The following is a 24,400-nucleotide window of genomic DNA, read 5'->3' as shown; positions in this document are numbered from 1 at the left end:
TCACTAAACCTTTGAAAGGCAGAGATGGTGTGTTATTAAATCTTTCGAATGACTGGCGTACTGTCTGAGACATAATAAGCCTTCTAATTCGTTGTTGTTGTTGTTGACTTTGCCAGTCTTTCTGACCATTTCTGTGGTTGGTGACTACTGCCTGCCTCTGTCTTCATCTTGGCTGTACACATGACTGACCATCCTCTGAGTTTTTCGCTGAGCGCACCATATGGACTTGCTGACCAACTTGCTCATTACCTCATTTGCACCATTCTTATATGATCTGTGCTTTAGCTCATCTCTTAGGTAGGTCAGAAGTTTAGTAAGAGAAACATCAAGTGCATAGTATAGTTTAGGTAGTTGGATCCATTGTTGTAGAGGTCTGAGAATAAGCTGTCTTGAACAGGAGATACCAAAATAGTCTTACTCACTGTTGAGTGATGCAGTGTGTAAAAGTAATTGGAGTTGGAATCAGAAGAATCTTGTTAAACACAGAATTTCACTATGACTTAGCTCTGTGACCTTGACAGTTCAGTCATTTGATTGCCCTCTTGTAGGACTAATGATACCTTTGCCCCCTTCCTCGTATGGTTTTGGTGAATGTCATTTAAGCTGAAATATGTTGAACTATTACTTTAGTTCTGTCCCTTTTTACAAATGTCTCTTGATGTATGGAGAGAGAGAGATTGTGTGACACACTTGCTGCTGAGCCTTGCAGGGGATGTGTGTTATAGATCACTGCTGAGCAGTGAGAAGGGAAAGGGTAGCTGGATATTTTGAGGGTTCTTTAAACTATTTCTGGTGTGTTACAGCTCAGAGAAGTATTTGCCACTGATGCTGTGATATGTTCTGGCAGTGTTTTTTAACTAAAGTTCACCACCCCATAACATATACATTCCATGTATGCTTTTAATTTAATTCTTAATGTGAATAGCCATTTTTGGGCAAAACTTGAGAGAAGTCATATAAAAATACAGTTCTGCTGTAGTCATACATTTGAATAACAGTATTTAGAAACATCAAAGGAAGCATCGGTGTTAAAAGCCCCTTTCTTTAAGTTATTTTGTTAAAGGTCTGCAGAAATGCCTCATGCTCCAATGTTACTTCTTGAGTTATTATTGAGGAATTTCACAGGACACAGTCTTATAGGAATGAAGGATGACTGCAGTTTTATAGGAATGATGGGATCCCTAGGCAGGGTTAAGATTTTAAGCAGTGTATCTTCTACAAATATCTGAGCATTCTCCGTTATAAGATACAGCGTGGAGTGCCATTATATAGTTTATGACCATCCATTGTTTATGCCTGGGTTGAGAAGATTTTTCCATAAGGGCAAAAAGATTGGCAAGAGGGAGAAGTGAGAGGAAAGGAAACGAGTTTGATAAAGTAAGTTGGAAGAAATGGAACATGGACTTCATGCTAAATTTACATCCAAGTGTATACTGATTGTTTTTAGAATGTAAGAGTTGTTTTCATCTTGCTTTTTTCTCCCTTATCTTTTAAAATCATTTGTCCACAGTACTATACTCCTACCGGTCTTTATTTCTTCATTTGTCCTACTACAGCCAACACTACTGTGGTCCCTTTTTGACCTGCAGCGATGGTTCATGCACGCGTGCATGTGTGTTTTGTGTTTCTATGCCTGACAGTAAGAAGTAACACTTTTTTGTGTTGCCTAGCCCACATAACTCTTCAAACTGTTTCTCAGTTGAAACTAAAGTTTTATAACCAGTATTTAATGTTTCTAAGCATAATGAACTCTGATCTTTCCTTTCCATTTTCTTCAACTTTTCTTCACTTCTTTCCATTACTTTAAAAAAGGAATGTTGATCTAATCCACTAAATGGATTTCATGACCCACAAATAACAACTGTAGCTAGAAAAACAAACTTTGGGCTGCACAGAAACTAGAGAAGTCATGAGGTCCTTCCATTAGCGTCTGTTCTTTTTTACATGTGGTTGCATGTAGGATAGCTTGGTAATACTGACAGCTTTGCCACCTCCTAGCTATATGACTTCATATAATAAGTTATTTAGCTTTTGAGCTTAGGTATCCCTATTTTTAGGGATTGATTAATGGACAATTAAGTAAAAATGTTAAATGAAATAAATCAGACATACCGACTTAAATATTGCATAGTTTCTCTTATATGCAAAGTATAAATAAGAGTAAAATAAAAGATAGATAATAGGAATTGGGAGATAGGGCTTTCTCAAATGGGAAGGGGAGCAGGGGATGGAGGGGGTGGGAAAGGAAGATGAGAAAAGAGTAAGATGTGTTACATACATGTACCAACTCCACACCAAGAATATAAACATGTACTGCAAACATGTACAGTAAAAACAACAACAAAAATAATGAAGGGTGACAAGAGCATGTACTTGTTTCTTGGTATGCATAGGGTCATTGGTTTTTAGGACACCCTGCAAATACCAAAATCTGTGAGTGTTCAAGGCATATATATAAAATGATGTAGTATTACCATATAACCCACACATATCCTCCCTTGTAATTCATAACCATCCCTACATTACTTATAATACCTTATACAGTGTAAACTATGCAATGAACTGTTATATGCATTGTTTAGGGAAAGTGCATACACAGTATTGTAGACAACCATCATTGTAGGTCTAATTACATTTTCAATCCACAGTTGTTTATGGATGTGGAGGGCTAACTATACACTTTTAGGATTATTGTGAATTGTTTAGCCTTATGAAATGACCTTTTTTATCTTTGGTAGTGGTCATTAGTGTTTAGTCCTTGAAAATTTACTGAACTTAACTATATTACTAAATAAAATTGTCTGCTTCCTCTGTGAAGAAAGATATTTTGGTTTCTGTGATACCACCTTTTCTTGGTTTCATACCCCTCTGAACTTTCCTTTCCCATCTCTGTTGTGTATATGCATGTTTTCTTTTGCCTGTATTAAACTGTTGTTATTTCTTTGTTTTATTCTCTCAGACTGTTCTTTGCCTCTCTCTATATAGTGCTTTACTAGGATGATCATATCTGAAGATCATACCTACCATTTATACTTCCAACATCTTTTCCTCTGGTAGAGACGTATTAATGCGTTTGTCCATATGGATATCCAGTTCATACTAGAAACATTTGTTTCCTTCAAAGCTTGTTTTTATTCTTATATTCTCTTAGAAGGTAGCTTCACCCTTCCCATGTTTCTTTCCAATTATTTCTTGACGAATCTCCAAATTCCTTCTGTTGGTGTTAGTGCCCCCATTTTTTCCTGCCTGGACTCCTGAATAGCTCCCCAAGAAGCAGCTTTCTGCACAGCAACTATAGTGACCGATTTGCTTGCGTATCTGGTCATGTTTTACCTTATTTGGGACTGTTTTACTGTTTTCTGTAGATTGGGGCTAAATTCTTTAACATGGCATATCAGGCCTCCATGATAAGACCTTGCCTCTCAACTTGATCGACATCCCTCAGTCAACATGCAAGAACCTTCCAGAGACTAGAAAGGTTATTAGGGAGTGTTAAAGCATAACTGGGGTGAGCCCTGAAGAGACTGGGTATCCACAGGTTTAGGTTAGGCTGATCTAAGGCTCTTCCTTGGCATACATGTGACCAGTGAGCTGGTAGTGTGGAGTCAGGCTTGGCTTTCCTATACCCCTAACACTTGTAAGAAATCAAAAGAAAAAAACAGTAACTAGGGAATTATAGTTGGTGATTTAAGTGTATATTAAATGCAGTGTAATTGTGTGCTACATGCTAAGTAGTATTCTAAATGTTAGCTATATAAATACATGTAATCTTCACTTAAGCCTGTAAGTGTGGTTCTTTCCATTTTTAAGATGGGGAAACTGATGCAAGTGAGTTTGAGTGTCTTGTTAGTCTTCTGAGTAGTCAGGAAAACCCTGGCAGGCTGGCTCCACAGAACATCTTACTTAAAGCATTGTGCAGCCATCCCTTTTTCTACTGAGAGTGCCAACTGTGAGATCTAGAATTCTGTCTTACTAGTTTCTGCTTTTCTTTGCAAACCATCTATATGAGATTTCTCACTTGTTAAAATGAAATGGAAAAATTATACAGACCATTAACCCTGGTTCTGAGAAAATTATAATTGTGACAATGTATGGTAAGAAATTTTCTGTGATGAGAAATGAACTGTTTTGAATATTTCAAGTACACAAAACTAAAAAAGGTCTATCATAAAGGATAGGGATATTTGAGAGATATCAGCAGGTAAAGGATATGTGATTTCTTTTAACTGTGAGGCATGCAGAACATCTTCTCTGCCTGGAAATCACAAATCCAGTGACAGCTATGGCTTGCTCCCAGATACAGGGGCAGGCTTTCCTGGTATTCATTGAAACTCCTCATGGAAAAGGAGTCTTAGAGCTACTGTAGGTAGTATCATTTGGTGTGGGGTGAGTCCTAGTAACTTCTTTGAGAATCTCTCATTGCCCTGTTCTCTGGTCTGTTGACTGTTCCCTATGGGCTTTTTGACTCAGTGTAATTACCTGTTACCCTGTGAGTCATGCACATTCCGCATGTTTTCTCTGACAGTGCTTCACTCAAAGATAGTTCCCCAGATGAAAGTGGCTGAATGAATAGGATGGGATATTTTCTCTTGACTCTTCTGTCTACTGAGATGCAATAGGTCCTGTGGATGTATGCTGAAATGGACATCACACTTGAGAAGGAAAAGTAGGTTTGATGATCCGACTTTGTGCCTAACTTTGGAGTCATGTAATAGAACATAAATTTCTAGCTTTAAAAATAATGAGAGCTCAACTTAAAATAATTATTTAAAATATTATAATGGTCTAGTAGGAAAGAAGGCTTTCTGTGTACTATTAGTTCATTTTCACACTTCCTTAACCTTTTCATTGGTAAATAGAAAACAAGTGATAACAGCAAAAAATGTGGTAATATTTTTCTGTCAGATTTGTATAGTATTTAAAACATTTCTATATGAAGTAGATACTAGAAGCATTGACTAGGGCAACTCAGCATGTGTAAAAGAATGCATCATGAAATCTATAAGATTTAAAGTATTTGCTAAGTCAGGTGGGCCTTTCAAAGCCCATTAATATGAGTTAATTAGGGCTTCCTGTACTTGGGTTTTCAGTAGTAGCACTTAAGTACTATCTCAGAATCTTTAAATATTTATGGGATAGTTTAGAGACTGCCTCCTTAAATCAGTAGAAACATGGAAATAAAATCAAGAGCTCTCAGAGTGGAATGTGCTAATTTGTACTGGAGTGTGCATACTTGTTTATTCATTCTTTTGTCCACACATTCATTAAATATTTACTGAGAGGTTAGGACTGTTAGAGAAAGATGAAGATTTATAAGAATGACTTTGCCTTCTGTGAACAGTGGGGAAACAAGTGTATACAATCCACAGTTGGGGTGCGGTGTGATCGAGGCTGCAACAGCATATAGGGTTCCGTGGAAATAGTACACAGAATCCACTTGATCTTGCAGATGACCGTGAAGAGTGGATTACTTTTTTACTAAATTTTGAAGGACGAGTTGGATCCAGGTTGGCAGGAGTTGAAATTTTTTGCCCTGTAGTAAGTTTACTTCTAAGCTATCAATGGACTGCTAGTGGATGTATGTCAGGTTGGCAATTAGAAAGCAGTTGATGCCTTGAGATGATTTTTGTGTATATTTATATTGAGCTGTGCCTTTAAAAAATAAGGTATAATATTTTTTGAGACCTAATTTATATTTTTTCAAGTATATACCATTACTATTTGAATATGTATAATTAAAATTGTACTTTGATTAGGTATGGGTAGATAGATATAACTTTGGATTATTAAATTTTTTTAGTAGGCTTTCTTTTTGGTGCTCCTTCCATTTGAATGGTTATTTTCCCTATTGCCTATGTTAGTCAACTTTCCATTCCTGTGGGAAAATAACTGAGATAATCAACTCAAAAGGAGGAAAGGCATATTTTGGTTCACTTTTAGTCTGTGGTCACTAGGTTGTGTTGCTTTTGACTCTAATGGCACTCCATGTTTTGGCAAGAACACGTGGAGAAAGGCTGCTCACTTCATGGTGGCCAGGAAGCAAAGAGAAAAGGAGCCAGGATGTCTTTCAGTGGCACACTCCCAGTGATGTCACTTTGTTCTACTTCGCCCCAGCTCCTAAAGGTTCTGCCATCTCCCAATAATGACACTGACCAAAGACCAGGCCTTCAACACATGAGCTTTTGAGGGATTTTCAGTATCCAAACTTTTACGGCTTGTGTTTAGATGTGTGTGTGTGCATGCATGTGTGTCCCTACCCCAAGCTTCATGTGATCTTTGGGGCTTTTTCAGGGGTGGTTGGATCTAAAGTGTGTTTGATTCCTGTGGTGCAGTGCTAGGCCTGAGGGCACTAGGATTAAGGGTGTGAGTGCTATCCTCCCTAAGTACTATAGTCTGAATAAGATAAAAGGGGCAGCAATGAGAGAAAAGTAACTAAGACACAAACTGTAACACTGCCTTACATCATGCTATTACATTCCAAAAATTTGTACTTGTTTTTAGTGTAGGGGGACTGTTCCGTGAATTATAGCATTGGGAAGAATCTGGCTTTTCTTGTTGCATATATAAAAGGCACAGACACCTGGCGTACTTCCTGATCTGCTGTTATTTAAAAACATTGTTGAGAATAATTCAGCATGGCAAGAAGCAATGGCTGGTGTCCCAGGCCAGGAAGGTAATTATTAATTTACTCAACACATATTAGCAAAACATTCACTCTATGCTTAAAGCTATGCTGGGTTCCAGGACTAGTCTAGAGAATAAAATAAAAATCTTTTTTTTTAAGGACTTCAAGCCTTATCTATTTAAATGTATACATTAGCAGGCAAGTTCAGAATATTATACATACTGTGTAATGGTAAGCATGAAATCTGGGCATCTAACTTGTTCTGGAGTCCTCAGGAAGGGGTCCTTCATGCACTGTACCTCGGACTGCAAGCTGATGATCGACTTGATGATAACTAGGTAGAGAGGATGGGTTAATACTGTCACTAGACACAGTCCAAGGTAGTCCCACAAAAAAGAGATGAGGACCCCAACTCACCCCACCCATGGGTTATGTTGTAGGTTTGCTGACTCCCATAATGGAAAAAGAATTTTCAGGTTGTGTCAGTGAAAAGCATAAAGGGATTTATGAGGCAGAAAGAAATACACATTCAGTTCAGGCCCTCAAGGGAGAGGTTATTATGGTCAAATTTTGAAGGTGTTTATGTGATCTTGGGGGTGTCCCTGAGAGAGGTGATCTATGATGTATATTTCTACTGTCTGTAAGATTACTGGTCAGGTAAGCAATGTTAGAATCTAAACCATTTACCTGTATTTGAAACTGATATATGTTGGCCCATTAATGTTGCTGTTTCCTTGAGCATTGAGCCCTGGCAGGATGGACAATTTTCAACAGTCCTTTTTAAGTTTTGAGTCAAGGTCTTTCTAAGTTACTGGTAAGGCTGGACCTGAACTTGTGATCCTCCTGCCTTAGTCTCCCAGAGAGTAGGTATGAGCAACAAAGGTCAGTTTACAACTTTAGGAAGTTTTTTTGGGGTGAGTTCCCTAAATGGGAAAAAGGCTGGAGTAAGTTTTGTGTCCTGAAGCTACATTTTTTCTTAGAAGTACAATTTAACATTTACAATTTTCCTTGTCTCTTTTATACTCATGCTACTCTAATAGGTTCTAGACACCAGGAACAGTGTGACCATACATAGGAGACTGACTTTAGGTTATTATATCTAGATCCTACAGTTGAAGGTGGTGGAGTGCTAAAGAGATTTTCTGGTGAGGAAGTAAAGCTTAAATCAGGGTGAACCTTGAAATCATGGTAAGGTATTTGAATGTTATCTTATGAATAATGGGGAGCCATTGAGAGGTTTTAAATGGTGAGGGATGTGATTTACTTTACATTTTCAGTAAGATCACAATACTGGCATTGAGGATTGCTTGGAGCAGTAAGGTAAGGGACCAGTGAAAACTAGGTGTAATGAGTTGTTATCTGGATGTCTCCCTAAGCCTCATGTGGTCATGGTGGGAGTATTGAAAGTGGTTGGATTAGTGTGTGTGAATATGGATTAAAGGTATGATACTGAGATTAACAATGTGGATAATGGAAGCTCCATCCTGGGCATGGGTGGCATCAATCAGTAGACTTTTAGTTTGGATGGAATGTACAGGGACTGAAAGAAGGTAGGCCTGTTGCTGCTGCTGCTGCCCCCACTGCACTGCTGCTTGCTCCTTGCTGCCTTCTTCCTGTCTTGCCATGAACTGTTTCTCCTCCATGATGCCTCTCTACTGTGCTGCAGCTGGAGCTGCTGACTATGGACTGAAATCTCTACAAACTGTGGACTGAAATAAAGCTTTCCTTCTTTAACTTTGGGTGTTAGGTGCTTTTTCTCAGCAACAGCAGAAGTAACTAAGGCACTTGGAAGAGGGTTAGGAGGCTGTGGGAGTTGTCCAAGTGCCTTATACTAGGCTGATAGAGGATGTAAATTAATAAAATAGAATCCACATGGTTTTATGATTATTAGGTTTCACTAGTTATCATAATTCATATCACCTTTCAGGAAATATAAATCAATTTCTGAACTCAATCATAATCCATATAATTTGTAAATACTCATTTTCTTTTCTTCCCATTCAGATCCTGTTATTTCACTAATCTGTTATCTCAGCTCCTCTGGGTTTCCCAGGCTCTCATACTTTGCCCTTTGAAACTCAGAGTATTCTGTCTTCTAATGTTTTCTTTCCTTCTTTCTCTAATTGGAACCAGAATGTTCTTTGCTGGCTTTATTTTCCTGGTGGCTTCTTCCTTCAAAGGCTTCCAGCTCTTTTTGAAGACCAAACCATCAGAGTATGTAGCCTGGTGCACTCCTGCTTATTGGTCACTGAAGGCATTAGAATGTGAGTTACTTTCTTGCTTCCTACGGCTAAATCTGTTACCATCCTATATCCACCTACAAGGAACTCTTAACCTGGAGTCAGTCCATTGACCATCAAAGGACCTGTTAGAACTCATGGTGTCCTAGAAAAAATATTCAATCTTTACTTTCATTAACCTTTAAGGAGAAATTAGTATTTTTCCTCAATTATGAATGTAGAAAAACTAAAAACCTAAAACAGTGTACCAAAACCAAAACCAAATACAAAATAAAATGATAGTAGTATTTGACTGTTCAAGGTATGCAATAGAACAGGAGGCCTGGAATCTCAGGCCTCTTAGACCCTCTTATCCCAATGTCCAGGTGCTCTTTATCAGCAAGGAGATGCCAGAATGTCCCCCTGGATGAAAATGACCCTGATCCATATCTTACACTAGCAGGCCATCTGAAGTCCAAGGTGACTCCTGCATGTGGCTTCTGGCAAGAGGCCTTTTTATCTTTTGATAGAAGGTTTCAGTTCTTTGTTTTGTGGGCCTCCTTGTAGGTGTTATATGTTCTCATTATCTGGCAGCTGGAATAACCTAGAGTGAACTAAGAGGGAACAAGATAAAAACTATGTTTTAAGATCTAGTCATGCAAGTAACACTCCTTAATTTCCACAATATTCTATTGGTTACGTAAGTCACATAACCAGTGGCTTCCATCTTAGAGACTGACTACCCATTGACTAAGACAGCTGATGATTTGTCCAGCATGACACTTACATTTAAGTGGGAAAGAGATGGAATCAATAATTTCAAAGCAAACGAAATTCTAGATTTTTGTAAGTTACTTGATAAGCCACAAAAAGAGAATATATTGTGTGCTATGATAGAGAATGAGTTGGGTGCATGGGCTACTTTGGATTGAGTGGTCAGGGAAGACATTGCAGGCTTTTAGACCTGCACTTTTATTTCCTGTTAAAACTTCTCTATGATAGGCACTGTGACACATGATTTAGTTGCTTAGTTGCACAGCAAGTCAGTGCTGGGAAGAATTTAGAATTTAGTCTGGAGCCATGCTTTTAATCAGCAAGTTGCCAGTTTAGTAATAAAGCTATAAAAAAGCTAAGCTATTTTAGTTGTTAGGTTTTTAACCTTCTTTTAAATATAATGAAATTGCATGAAATTTGGTAGATAATTTTAACAATATACTTTATATTTCAGATGTTCATTTAGATAGAATTCTATAATTAGAAGGAGCTTTCGTTTATTTAAAAATTTTTGGATTGCATGAGAATTTCATCTCCTTTCTGGCCTCTAAGGAAAGTATGTTTATGATTATATAACTTTTTTAGTGGAATTTTAAGATGACTAATTACAATTGTTTTCCCTTGGAATAATGATAGTGATAATAATAGCCAACTCCATACTACTCTGCTGGTATTTATAATTCAGTAGTGAAAACCCTAAACACTGATTTTCACTGTTACAGTGTTTTACTATAGCTAAAAATCCAGATAGTTTTTTTTATTAGATCCTGTGTTTTGTTTAATTAATTTTATTTAAGCTGTCATTACTGATTATCAGTGTGATTACTCAGTATGAGATAATACTCAGTAGGGTGCTCATTTAACTTCCCCTGAAGATAAGTGATATTAATTTATAAAACTTAGTACACTCCAGACACAAAGCCATCCTAATTAAGTGTGGTATGCCACCTACAAGTGACATTATAACAGAATTCCCTCAGTCTTGTGTGTGTGTGTGTGTGTGTGTGTGTGTGTGTGTTTAACCAATTTCTCAACCAGTGTGGATTATTTCTGTGCTTTACCTGAGTTTCTAGCCTGACTTTAAAAGAAAAACTGCATATAAAACTGTAAAATTTTTATATGAAAATGAAAAGTACATAGATTATAAAATAGTACATTTAAACTACCCCCAACCAATTGTCAAATACAAGGTAATAGCTAACTTGCAGTCAGTATCATAGAGATTTCTAAATGCTTTTATGAACCAAATTATTTGTAAAGTTTTCTTGTGTGTTCTGCTGTGCCTTGCTTTGAGCAAATTGTATGTGCAATTCACTGAGAGACAAATTAGGAGTGATTGTTCTATTTGTGAGTAAAATCGTAGTAGCACTGCTTTAAGAAACAAAAATTCTTTGGCATATTTAAAGTGACTCAGTAGTAAAGCTCACTTTATCCTAGCTTTTTAACTTTGCCCAGATTTTGTGGAATTGCCCAGGAGTGCTCGATAAAGCATCACATACCTGGATATGCTTTCCTTTAGGTATTCAACAGATTCAGTTTACTGTTCTAGGATAGGAAGAGTCATTGTATCTAAGTTAAGAAATTGAAATGTAGCATCGGGTTAGATACATTTGCTCCTTACAATGAGAATTTATGTGGCTAAGTAAAGGACAAGGTCCGAAAACACTTTTCTAAAATAAAATTGCTTAGCATGATACCTGATAGAGAGAGGAGCTCAATAAATATTAGTTAGCTGGATGTGATGGCACATGCCTGTAATTCCAGTGCTCTGGGAAGCTGAGGTAAGAGGATCAAAAGTCCAAGCTCTGCCTTTGTAGTTTAGCAAATTAGAGTCCCTGCTTCAATATAAAAAAGGGCTGGGGATGTAGCTCTGTGCAAGGGCTCTGGGTTCAGTTTATTGTGCCACAAAGCAAAACAATAAAAGTCATTGTTATTTTTATGATTTGCAAAGATTTTGTTTTATTAGAAAAGTAGTGGTTTTTGTTAAAAGATGAAATTTCATCAGATCTGTCACCAGTGAAGTCATGAGGGTGTATATTTACATATTAGCTTGTTAAGTGCTTGAGCTTACTACTCCCACTTATTGACATGTTTACCTTTGTAATATTGATGTTGCATTAATAATGTTTTGCTTAATTCCACTTCATTATAAGTTTGGCATATTAATCGAGTTACACTTTGGGTGTGTGTGATGAGGAGTTGGTATAGTTTCTGCCCTTATGAAGTGGAATTACCTGTACAGTGGTGATGGCCTTGGAGTAGTGGCTCAGAAGATAGGCAGAGTATCTAGTCTTTTTTCTTAAAACAACTTTTTTTTGATGTCTCATACTTTTAAAAAAATAATAAAGAATTAGGAGCAAAGATATATAAGGGATGGTGACTTCGGGACATACATTCATGGAGAGACTCCTGTTTCTGAGTTATTTCAGAGTAGAAAATATTTATGTTGGTGAGTGCTATGCCACTCTTGTTTCTTATTATATATTATACTACATTCATTATCCTCCTTGCTATATTTTCTATATAGGTATGTAAAATTACCTCCTTATGTGCTTCCCTCCTTCCACTAATTGTTATTTAAAGTAAATCCTGTACAGCTCATTTATCACCACTGTCTAAGGGATTTTCCTTTATTCGTCATTACTTTCTTTATATCTGTGATTCCATCTAGTGGTCTGAAAAACTTACAAGTACTTTTGGTACTGTAGGTCTTCAACCACAGATTCTTTCAGTTTCGGTCTGAGTGTTTTTGTTTTGCTTTGCTTCTACTTAATGAGAAGTATTTGCACTTAATACAGAATCTTAAGATGGGTGTGTTCTTCCTACAGACTTTAAAGATGCTATTCCCTAGTTGTGAAGCATCATTTTTATTGTTTCTGTTGAGAAATTAGCTGTTACATTATACATAAGAAAAAAATACAATGTACTTTTAATTCTCTGACTGCTCATCTATGGTTTACCTTTTATGTTTAATTTTTAGTAATTTGACTGAAATGATAATTGAGAAATTAAATTCATTATAAGAAAATGGATAGAGTGTGTGTGTATATTCCTTTTGGGTTTACTGTGTCGGTGAGTTAATGTGTATATATATGTTTATAATCAGCTTTCTTAGTCTGCTTTATGACTTTTTTCTTCTGATTCTTTGAGACAGTATCTAACCATGTAGTTCAGGCTGATCTTAAACTTGCTGTGTCACACAAGGTGGCCTTGAACTTGCTGTGATCTTCCTGCCTCAGCCTCCCGAGTGCTGAGATTAAAGGTGTGAGTCACTGCACCTGGCTTATTTTCTGAAATACTTCTTGTGCACCATTCTCTCCCTTTCTTTGCTTCTGGAACCCAATTAACTTGTGTTACAACATTTCTTATTGTACTACAGATCTTGGTTGTTTCTTTTTGTTCCTTCCTGTGTTTCCCTGTTTGTGTTTTAGTTGGGATACTTTATATTGTACTCATTCTTTCCTTAGCTATGTCCAGGTAATTTTTTTCTTTTATTGAGTTTATTGGTACATTTTAGTTATACAGTATAGTTATATTCATTACTGGGATCTTATACCTTTACATGGAAGGTCTTGGTTCTCATTTTTCCCCTTGTCCCTGCCCTCCGTTCACCACCCCCTCCCCATTTACAAGCACCTTATTTCCATTTTTTCATATTTTTGTTTATTTTCCCTTATTACCTTTCCCCTACCCTTCCCACTTTCCCTACACCTTTAGCCCTTTTCTTCCTATTTCAAATAATTGTTAAGACTAAGATTTCAATGAAATCTTCACTTCTGAAATATTGTTCATTTCCAATGGATCTGTTTTTACAAAAGTAGTTTCTGTGAATTTGCTGCTGAAATAAATTCTCCATCTGCCACATGGTATCCAATCTACTCTTCATTATTTCCGTCAGCATTTTTCTTAATTGTATTGTAAAGTGCTTCTCTGGTAAGTTCTAACATCTGGGCCATCTCTAGGTCTGTTGTCTCTTAAACGATGGGTCACATTTTCATTCCTCTTTGTGTGTCTAGCAATCTTTAATTATATAGTGGACATTTAAGTATAGTGTAGTAAAAACTTCCCCTTCAAAAGTTATGTAAAGTAATAGCTTCCCCCTCAAAAGGGCATGCCATTCTTTTTTTAGGCTGCTAAATTTGGGGACTAAGTCAGTTTGATCTCCATTTGACTTTGTTGCTTCTTTGGTTTTGATTTAGCTTATCCATGGCTTCATGTGTTTTGGGGTTTTAGGATCTGGGAATTAATGGGAATCTAGCAATCTTTTCTTGATTTTGCAACTGGGCTACCAATGTTCAAAACTGTGGGATATTTCTTCTTTGAAGTCCTGATGCCTATTTTACATATTAATGTAGAATTTTCTTTTTGTTGTCCATTCTACTTCTTATGAATTAAATATGTGCTGACTATTTTTTAAATTGAGATTTTTGGTTGTCAGAGTTCTTTACTAGTTATACTAGATGTCCTATAGAACATTCTGTGATAGTAGAAATGTTTTACATACACTTTAATCAGTATGGTAGCCACAGCTACATAAGGCTTTGGAAAGCTTGAAATATATCTAGTGCAAGTAAGGAAATGAATTTTTAATATTATTTAATTCAATAGCTTTATATAGCTTATGGATACCACAATGAACAAGTAAGGAATGTATATCCTACACTTATTATGGTGTAGATAATAACCTCAGTGTACAACAACAATGAGCAGTTCACAGATTGATTGATTATGCTCTTGAAATATACATGCTTCTCTTGACACCTGCTTTGAGACTTTTTGTCCTTTTGTTGAAATGTGAATCTTGAAATACAAGTCTGGGTTCTTTCTCTGAATTTACGAAATTCAAACAATTTCAAGTACATTGCTTTATAAACTAAGACCTATGCATTTTCCAATATCAATGAAGTATTTGACCTCGTGGAAGAAATCTCATTGCAAAAAAAATATAACTTTATTTCCTAAGGCCTTACATACTCTATGTAGATGCCCAAGAACTTCAAATACCAACCTGAGCAAAGAGAACTGTGTTACCAGGCTAATAAGCTATGAAGATATCAGTAGAACTCAGTTCTTAAAATTCTCAAATCACATCCTGTCCTGTCCCCATGACATACATTTGGATATGTGATAATGGGGCCCAGGGGTGACCTGACACCCCAAAACTGAGTACTAATTTGGTGCCGCCATTAAATTAGTTAAGTTGCCCTTCTAAACCTACTTAGTTTACTAATCTATAGAGAAAGGTCACCTGTCACCAAAATCTCAAATCTATAATTATATGACTTTAAGATTAGAAGGAATCTTTTTTTGTGTGATTTTTCTTTGGCCTTTAGACAGGTACTGAAAACTTTACACTACTTTTTAGACCTTTTAATTTTAACTATTCCGGTTCTGAATGCTTTGTGACAAAAATAATAATGATAATGTGACTGGTTCTATGTTTTCCATTTTTGGAATTAGAAAAATGTTGTTGGGAGAGGATATACTTTCATGTGCTATTTTTTTCCTTCATTATAGCTGGACAAATTTGCCAGCATCAGAATTCCAGGGAGCAAGAAAGAGCGACCTCCTCTTCCCAACCTGAAGACTGCATTTGCAAGCAGTGACTGCTCATTGGCATCTTCAGAGATGATGCAAAACATTCCAAAGCCACTGTCAGAGAATGAAGTCCTACACCTTTTTGAAAAGATGATGGTAAGAGTTTTCTTCTTTATTCAAAGTTTCAGGAAAAGCCTTAGTTTTTGCTTATGTCAATGAAATTCTTAAACATACTTCGAACTCATGTTCCATAGGGTGATTCCAGATGTCATTTATGGTAGCAATTTAGTCATAGATTGATTTTAAATAACAAAAGTAAGAGTGAAGGAAAACATCACACCAGTTTTTGATTTTATATAGTGTTTTGTATATTGTATTGTAATGATACACTCCAATGTATCAACTTATATTTTTGTTTTAAATAGATAATCTGAGTGGTGTGAGTTCAGTAGATTTTAGAAGATGGTCATAGTGCTGTACATCAAGTGTACTTATTTTCTTTTACCTTGCTTTGTTCCTTTTTTGTTAATATATCCATGTCCTTATTGTTCTACAGCAGTTATGTCTGTAGAGTTGAACTCAATTCTTTTGGAGTGTTCCTTTTATGGTAGAGACACACAGCATCCTTTTGGGCTGTCTTCATTGGGATCGTAACTGTGATTCACTGACTTAACCTCTGCTTTTTTAAGCCACCCAAAATAATTTGACCAATAATCCAACTATTTGAAGTATATTCAAACCATTTACCATAAATGAATGCTAATTGTATCAAATATATTTATTTACATTCATAGTTCCTACTTTCAAGTTGCTTATCTCCTAGGATTCAAAACAAACATTTGAAAAATTAACTGAGTAAGAAATGCCAGAAGGCAGTATTTAATTATTAAGTTCTTTATAAGTTCAGTTTAGGAAGAAACTATTTTAGGTTTTGAGATACCTAGTTAGCTTTAGGGAAAACCATGAAAGACAGGATGTTAATACATTAGGGGAATTTGGTAGAGACGGTAAACTAGGGCCAAGTCTTAACTCAGGTTTTGGATAATAAGCAGAGGGAAAGACATTTCTTGAGATGAAAGAAATAGCAGTGAACAAAGATATAAAGCTAAGGTACAGAAAGGTCAGGAAAATTAGACTGGAATAATAAGTTGGAGCAGATTATGAAGGGATTTTGAATGTCAATTCTGAGAAGTTATGTGTTTTTTTAAAATCATGGTATTCAGTATATGTTTATTCTCTGGGGGTGATGGGCGCCTGGGGCTTGAACCCAGGACCTTCACTTAGCTCCATCCTCAGTCGTTTTTGAGATAGGTCTCACTAAGTCACTGAGTTGGCCTGAATGGGCTTGAACTTTCAGGCAGGCTTCGCCCCCTTCTGCCATAACAGGAATTGAACTCAGGACCCAGCACTGGCCACGCAGGCATGACACCACTGAGTTAAGTCACTGGCACTGGTATATGTTTATTCTTTTGCCTGTTAATTTTGACAGCCTTATCACATTTTAGAGAAATCATTGCATTGATCTCCTTTGTTTACAAATGAGATGGGCATGAAATTTGAGAAGTGGTAATAGCTGATCTCTCCATTGTTCATTTGAAATCAGTGTATTCAAAGCTACACTGGGTTATATTTTATTCATCATGAGTATTTGTGCCCAGTGTTACTCATGGAGCTTCAGAAATGCCAGAAAGGATGAGTGCCTAGTTTGTGTCTTTATAAGGTTTTTAATAAATGTCAGAGATTGCTAAATTTTCATCACTTGGTGTATATTTTTAGTATTTATTTTGCTTATAGTTTGCAAAATTTAGGCTTTGGAAGCTGATCTATTATATGCCAGCTCTTGGTGAAGTGCTAATTTTGGCTTGTTGTTTATGCACATACAACAACTTCCCTCTTTTGGCACCATGAGTTAATATAATTTCAGCCAAGAACAAAGAAACCGTAACATTTTCTTGTTAGCCCTTGCCACTGTTAATGAGACTTGCATGAAGACAGCTTTCTGTCTCTTTGAGGATTCAGGATGATAAAATGCCCTTTCTTCCCTCTCATCCATGCACTGTAAGTGGAACCACTTACCTTAATTTTCCATGAAATTCTGGAATGGTACTTTTGTGGATCACTTGTGACTGTCTTCAAAAAATTTTTAAAAATCATAACTGTGGGTGCCAGCTAAATAAGTAAGCAGAGCAACCCCCCACCCCCAATACTGAGAGTTAAATCTAGGGCCTTTGCACTGAGCTACATTTCTAGCTATTTGTCTCATGTTTTTTTTACACTTTGAGGCAGGGGCTTGTTAAATTGCCCAAGTTGGGCTAAGACTTATGATCCTGCTGCCTTAGCTTCCCGAAGTGCTGGGATTACAGAAGTGTGCTGTTGTGCCTGGCTGTAAGTAGCTATTGATGTGAAACATTTATGGAGTGATTTTTTTTTGGGGGGGTGGTGGTATTGGGATTGAACCTTACACATGATAGACAAGCTCTCTACCACTAAGCTATATCTTTAGCCCATTTAATGGACTTTTTTATTATTAAATATTATTATTTATTACTATTGAATGTTATTACTGTTTAAATATTTTATGACCACGAGCAGTTGAAAGGACAATTACCTAGAAAGTACTAAACAGAGTTTATACCATTTTTTGGTACTCTTCAGAGAGTGAAGACAATCAATTATAACAGTATGTACAGGGCAGATGGATATAGGCATTGTTGAAGTGATTACAGGAAACCTTTTTAATTATGGGGCCAGATGACTTATTAAATCTTAAATAATTCTGCTTGGCAGAAGATCTTTGCAATCAAACCCTCCCTTTACTTGGCAGAAGTAAAATGAAATTGTTGCTTTCTTAAAGCTGTTCAATATGCTAAGGAACAAGGTAGTGACCACTAAGATCTTTTTCAAAAATAAGGAACAGATTCTTTCCTTAGCTCTTTGATTCTCTGAGTATTTTGCAATATTCTGAAGAGAAAGACTGCTTTTGATTCTGAAGCTTAATGCTAAGGAAGGCTGTGGAAGGGTATTTACCTTCTTTAAATGTGGATTTGTGGTATTTCTGTGGCTTTTCAGGGTGCCATATTTTTGACTAAATTAAAGCTGTTTGTATAGAGATGTTAGATTTAAGCTGGATTTGATTTTTGGCTTGCAGATATCTGTAATGTGTTTATTAGTAAGAAGTTTCCCAAGAAAGCAGTATTCAAGAATCAGCCATGTTAACCTTTTAGCATTTGCATTTAGAAGTTTCATACTACTTAAATCTCTTTATCTGAGTTTTTTGTTTTGGCAATGCTCAATTTGATAAATAAGAATAACTTTTTTTAATTATCAAAAGTATTTAAATTTTACATGAAGTAGATGTTTTGAAGAACTCCTCTTGTCTCTCCTTTAGACAGTCCTTTGAAAGACTGTTACTTGATTAGTTAATCAATGCGAAGTACAGTATCATACTTCAACATTTGTACTCATTTTACCTACATTTAGGAAATTGATTTACTTGATCTCTGTAATAGTCTAGCTTCCATGGCTTTTGCTATAATACTGATGAAGTTTTAGTTAACGGCCTTTTCCCTGATAATCTTTATATATAAGATGATTTTTTAGCTGAAAGCCTACACTGGTTTCTCTGTAGATATCTTAGTTGTGTGAAATAGTTGTGTTCATTGTATATACAGTTTTGATTTCTGAAGTCAGCTTCAGTGGTTACCTTTTGCATTCCTTGTAGACATGTGGTTTTTGAATGAGGTGGACATGATAAATGCAAGTTCAAAGGCACTTGTTTATTCTAGCTGCTGGCTCTTTGAACCAGCCCTCTCAGCTTATTTTTTTTCTGACCCTGGATAAATTGCTAGGCAGATCCCAGAGCTTTCTTATTGTCTGCCAGTAATAATGACACTGGATTAATATAAATGATAGAATCATTATCTAAAGATAGCGGATCCTTTTCCCCCTTCAAGCTAGCTACACTCTACAGTAGGAGCCATTATTGGGGTGGAGTTGGCCTCTTGGCTATCCTTACTTCTCTTCCCTACTCTCTCTGCCAAATCTGTCTCCTTCCGGATTAGACAGGAAATGAGAGGAGGAGCAAGCACTTGCTGCCCTAGGGTATTAAGAACCTGCCACTGGTTTCTTAGCAGGTTATATTAGTTTCCTATTGCTGCAATAACAAGTTACCATGGTTTTAGGTGTTTAAAACAACACAAATGTGTTACTGTAGATTAGAATTCTAGGTTTACATCACTGGTTTGGTAGGTTTCACATGATTGAAGTCAGTGTAAACTGTTTGACTCTTAGACTTTGTGAAGGACTGTCATAGTTTGTTCATCGAACTCTTTGAAGGTGTAGAACTGAAATCCTTGTTTCCTTGCTGACTAAAAGTTGGAGTCTACTCTTAGTTGCAAGAGGCTTTTACCCTGTCCTTCATGTGAGGTCCTGTGTTTCAAATGCTTCAGATCCATCTCATGCTTGGGGCTTTTCAGGCTTATTGTTTTAATGTACCAGGCTTGTGTCACTATCCAGAGAACATTCTCTGCTTTAAAGGGCTCAAATTAGATTAGGCTCACCTGGATAATTCAAGATAATTTCCATATTTAAAATTTATTCTTTTTAATTACATTCTCACAGTCCCTTTTGCAATGCAATATAACACTCACCCGGTTCAAGCATTAGGGCAGTGGGCCTCTTTGCAGGGGTCATTCTGCCTACCACAGGTATGGAAGATGACAGATGCTGATTCTTTGCTCCGAAGGTATCATGGCCCTGCTTTCTCCTAATCTCACCTTCAATCCCCATGTTACTGGTGATTTCTCTTTTGTCTATCATGAGTCCATTCTTCTGCTTGAGTTACCTTTTGGATGCACCACTTCTAAGATTATTCAGGCCTGATTTTTTTCCCTGGGATTCAGATTCTGCTAATATATACTTTGTTTTGTTCCTCCAGCCCCTTTTTTCTACAGAATAGCTCACTCTGTCTGTTTCTACCAGTCATCTTTAATTTTTGCAGGGTTTTGTTTCAGCTGTTTACCCTTTTAACTATAAATAGCTTTTTGATAATCAAGCTTTCTTTGCTATGTGTGACTGGCTGATCATTTCTGCATGTTGGCATTTCTCTTTTTTGTTTCCTCTTTTCCTTTCCTGGCTTCCATCCTCTTTGTCTAGTACTTTTCCTGTCTCCTCTTATATCTGTACTTTTATTTGCTGAGTGTTGTCTTTGGGCCCCTGTTGCTTTTATATAGGTTGGTTTTGTCTGCACTTCCCCTGGAGGATAGGAGCCCTTTCCTGTTGTAGACCATCCCCTATGTTCTGATACCATACTATGTCTTGTTCAGAACTGCAGGTATAGTCCAGTTCTCTAGAAGGTGCTAAACCTCAACAGATCAGAAACTGAATACATCATATTCCTTAAAAAACAGCAAAAACTTCCCTATGTAGGAAACATACACTGAAATATGAGTTACACTTGATCCCATTAAGAAAATGTTCATGTACTTTTACTTTTCTGTCCTTTTTACATATGATTGTATTTCTCCCCTGCTTTAGTTCAAGGTGTGTTCTCCCTTACTGAGCTATTTCATTTATGAGCTTCCCCCAGTCATCTCACTGTGCCTTTATCGGAGATCTTTTTCACACTTTCTGTCTTAGCTGAAATATTCCTCCTTTTAGTATCTTTCCATGCTGTCCAGACTAAACACTGCCTACCTTCCCTCTCAGAGCTGCTGTTCATGAGCCACTTGTTCGACTTAGTTTTTCTGTTTTTGAATATCTGTCTCCCTTACTCGATTAACTCCATGTATTATCATAACCCAAAAAAATGTCTGTTGAATGAAGTACAATTTCCTAACTTCAAAGGTTTTTCTTCACTTTAGATGGTTAGATTAGATAGAGATTAGCTTTAATTACTAGTCAGCCTAATAACAGGAAAACATAAAATGAGTGGAGGATAGACTGATGCACCTCTCGTAATATACCTTTCCTCATGTTCTCACTTTTTCTGTCAAGAAGGAAAAGCTGTGTGAGAAGGGTCATATGTCAGGATGCCATCATTAACAGACATTAAATGAGTGCCAATAACTTCAGAATCATTCTGACAAAATTTAAATTCCAAACATTCTACCCAGAATTGTGGTAAGTGTGGAAAAAAATGGTCAAATAAAATTGTTTGAAATATTTAAGTATGAATAGTGATGCTCTAATCTTTTCCTGGGAGGATATTTTTTAAGTTTTGTCCAAATGTAGAAGAAAAGGCATTTATAAAATGCCACCATCATCATCATCTTTCGCTCGCTCTCTCTTTTTTTTTTTTTTTTCCGGTACTGAGGATTGAACTCTGGTCCTTGAGTCTGGGAGGCAGGCAGCGGAACCACTGTTTTAAATCCCCAGCCCCATCATCATCATCATCTCTTAAGTGTGTTTGAATTATCTCCTGGCATGCATTAAGAGCTTAGGTGACCTATCTCTACACATGGGCTTTTTCGTGAGGGGAAACAATGTCAGTAATACTAAAGACATTCACATTTGATTTTGAAACAATTTTCAGTTAAAATTGAATCTACTTTTGTTCAGTGGCATTTTTCTAATTATAGCATATTTCAAGCTACAAAAAAGTATAGAACGTATTGTAACGAACACTGCCATAGATATAACTGAAATTCCTTATGTACTGCTTCCAATCCCATTCCTTCTCTTCCTTTCTTCCTACAGGTGAACAATACCCTGAATTTCATTTTCATTCATTAAAAAAAAGCTTTTGTGTGTGTGTAGAAATCATAAGCATAAAAATTCCCCCCTTTTTTCCTGAGGTATATAATGGTAAATGGCTGAGTCAGTGCCCCCAAATCCTCTAATGCTGTACTTGAGTCCTTCAAATAAGGACATTATCTTCCATAACCACAACACAACTGCCAAAATTAGATGGTTAATGCTGGTTTATTTCTACGAGTGAATTCTCACTCACTGATCAAGTTTTACCAATAATGCCTTTCAGAATCATGTGTTACATTTGATTGTCACATTTTAAAAATCCTCAGTCTAGAATAGCCCCCCACCCCCAAACTGAGGATGAACCCAGGGCCTTCACATTGAGTTACATTCCAGGTTTTGCTTTACTTTTTCTTTTGAGATAGGGTATTGCTCAGTTGCCCAAACTCAGCTTGAATTTGTGGCCCTCCTGCTTCAGTTTTCTATAGTGCTAGGGTTAGTGCCTGATGGTGAACATTGTGTATATTCAGCAGTAAATTGTTGAACAATTTCACTTTTTTTTAAACTTTGGTATCATGTTAAAACAATCAGATATATCAGTCCTTATAGAGTTAAATATCAAGAAGTCTGCTGCTCTTCTCCGTTTCATAGTCAGTTTAAAAGAGTATCTTTGAAAGAGATAAACTTAAGATCCAAAAGAAGAAAGGAAGAGTTCAAATGAACTAGTAAAATTAAATGTCACTGTCTGTATGTGATATTTTGATACTGTAAGGGAAGGAGGATTCATGTAGTTAAACTTACTCCAGGTTGCCACTCTCTGGTTACCCAAGAGTGATAATTTTTTTTGTTTTTGTTTTCGTTTTTGAGAGAGGGTCTTACTATGTAGTTGAGACTGACCTGGAACTCACTATGTAACCCATGCTGGTCTCAAACTCACAGCAATCCTCCTGCCTCAGCCTCTGAGTGCTGGGATTACAGGTGTGAGCCACCATGCCTGGCATGATAGTTTTTCTTTATTTCTGCCTTTTTTTTCCTCTTCAATCTGTGGTGCTAAGGATTTATGCATAGCTATTTCTTTACTGAAATAAATGAATGCCTGTTATGCTGGGCATATGAGTTATATCTTAAGGATCACTAGGAGTCGGAATGAGAAGAAAAAACCAACAAAGACCTCTTTGTGTCAATTCTGTTTATTGACTGCTATATGTTCCTACCAGCAGTTATTTTATTTCAAGTATTAGTATTCTTTACAGATCTACTTTTCTATGTCATGAGTATTTTATATTTCTTACAAACTCAAAAGTATATTTAGGATTGATCAGATAAAACGAGAGAGGTCCCTGGGGATGCTTTGTCTGATCTATCAGTTGTCACCTTTCCCCCTTTCCATTGGATAGAAATTGAAAAGTTCAGGGAAAGGTGATCTAGGAACAATCCAAATAATAATCCAAATATGAGGAGGAAGAGGAGGAAGAGTGAGTAATGTGAGGCAGTTGTCAAGTTGATTCATGGCTCGTGTTTGTCAGGGGAATAATGTTGATGCTTAGTTATTTCTTCCAGATCCAGATAAATGAGAAAATAAATGATTTAGGAGCATTGGATTTTGCCTGGTGGCACTTCGTAGCACCAATAAAATGGTTAGAGAGAGGAATTTAAAAGGATAAATATTACGGTAACGTGTAGGCCTGCTGTTTCACCAATTAGGAGATTTGCAGGCACATCTTTTTACAACTCCTAAGGCCTTTTCTTAATTTCATTTTCTTATGTAGGAAAGTTAGCCTTTGTATCTTAAGTGAAATAACCATTTTCTCCTTATGTAATTTATGAGAAAAGGGTCATTTGTTTAAGAAAAGTTGAAAAGCAAATAGTTAAATGCAACTTTTTAAATCAGCAGTAGTGTTCTTATCTGTAGAATAGCATAACTTCTGTCTCTGATTGTAGGTGCTTAGGCATGTGGTTGAATAGTTATGGCAACGTTTTATCCAAAAATAAATTAGAGTTGTGCAGCACCTGCATATTCATCTAACATTTATAGTTTGTAAAAGTGACACTTATTTTTTTTTCTCTTTTTTTGTTTCTTTATACTGACATTAGAATGAATTGAGGTTGAACTATCAATTAAGATAGTTTATACTCTTTCCATAATCACCAAGTAGAATATTTGGTCAAATAATAATGTGTATCACTTGTCAATCTCTGGGTAAATGCCATTTTTCTGATTGATCTTTTGTTAATGGACTAGTCATCTTCCTTCCTATTAATTTTAACCGGGATTAAAAAGCTAGTATGATAGAACACTGAAAATTTCAAGGAACTGTTGATAAAGCCAAAAAAGCTACCTCTTTATAGTCATATTTGTATAAAAAAGAGTGCTGTAAAGATTTATGTAGAAGTAAAAAATAGCCAGGCATGTTGGTACATATATGTAATCCCAGCACTCCTGGAGCCTGAAAGAGAATAGCAAGTTTTAGCCCAGCCCGGGCAACTTGGTGATTTAGTGAGATGCTTTCTCAAAATGAGAAAAAAAAAAAAAAAAAAAAAAAAAAAAAGG

The 24,400-nt window shown here is 36.4% G+C and overlaps 1 protein-coding gene across 1 annotated transcript in view; it reads left to right on the top strand.

Annotated features, from left to right (window-relative positions):
- The window catches only part of Diaph3 (diaphanous related formin 3), a 479,227-nt gene that overhangs the window by 31,794 nt on the left and 423,033 nt on the right, over positions 1-24,400 (top strand). The window contains exon 3 of the mRNA XM_010636939.2: positions 15,136-15,312. Within this exon, the coding sequence (XP_010635241.1) occupies positions 15,136-15,312 (177 nt within the window). The remainder of the gene's footprint in view (positions 1-15,135; positions 15,313-24,400) is intronic.

Source organism: Fukomys damarensis, unplaced genomic scaffold (assembly GCF_012274545.1).
Source record: "Fukomys damarensis isolate Sample0158 unplaced genomic scaffold, DMR_v1.0_HiC HiC_scaffold_38, whole genome shotgun sequence".
NCBI lineage: Eukaryota > Metazoa > Chordata > Mammalia > Rodentia > Bathyergidae > Fukomys > Fukomys damarensis.
The sequence above is the reverse complement of the archived record's forward strand: the minus strand, read 5'-3'. Positions and strand labels throughout refer to the sequence as shown.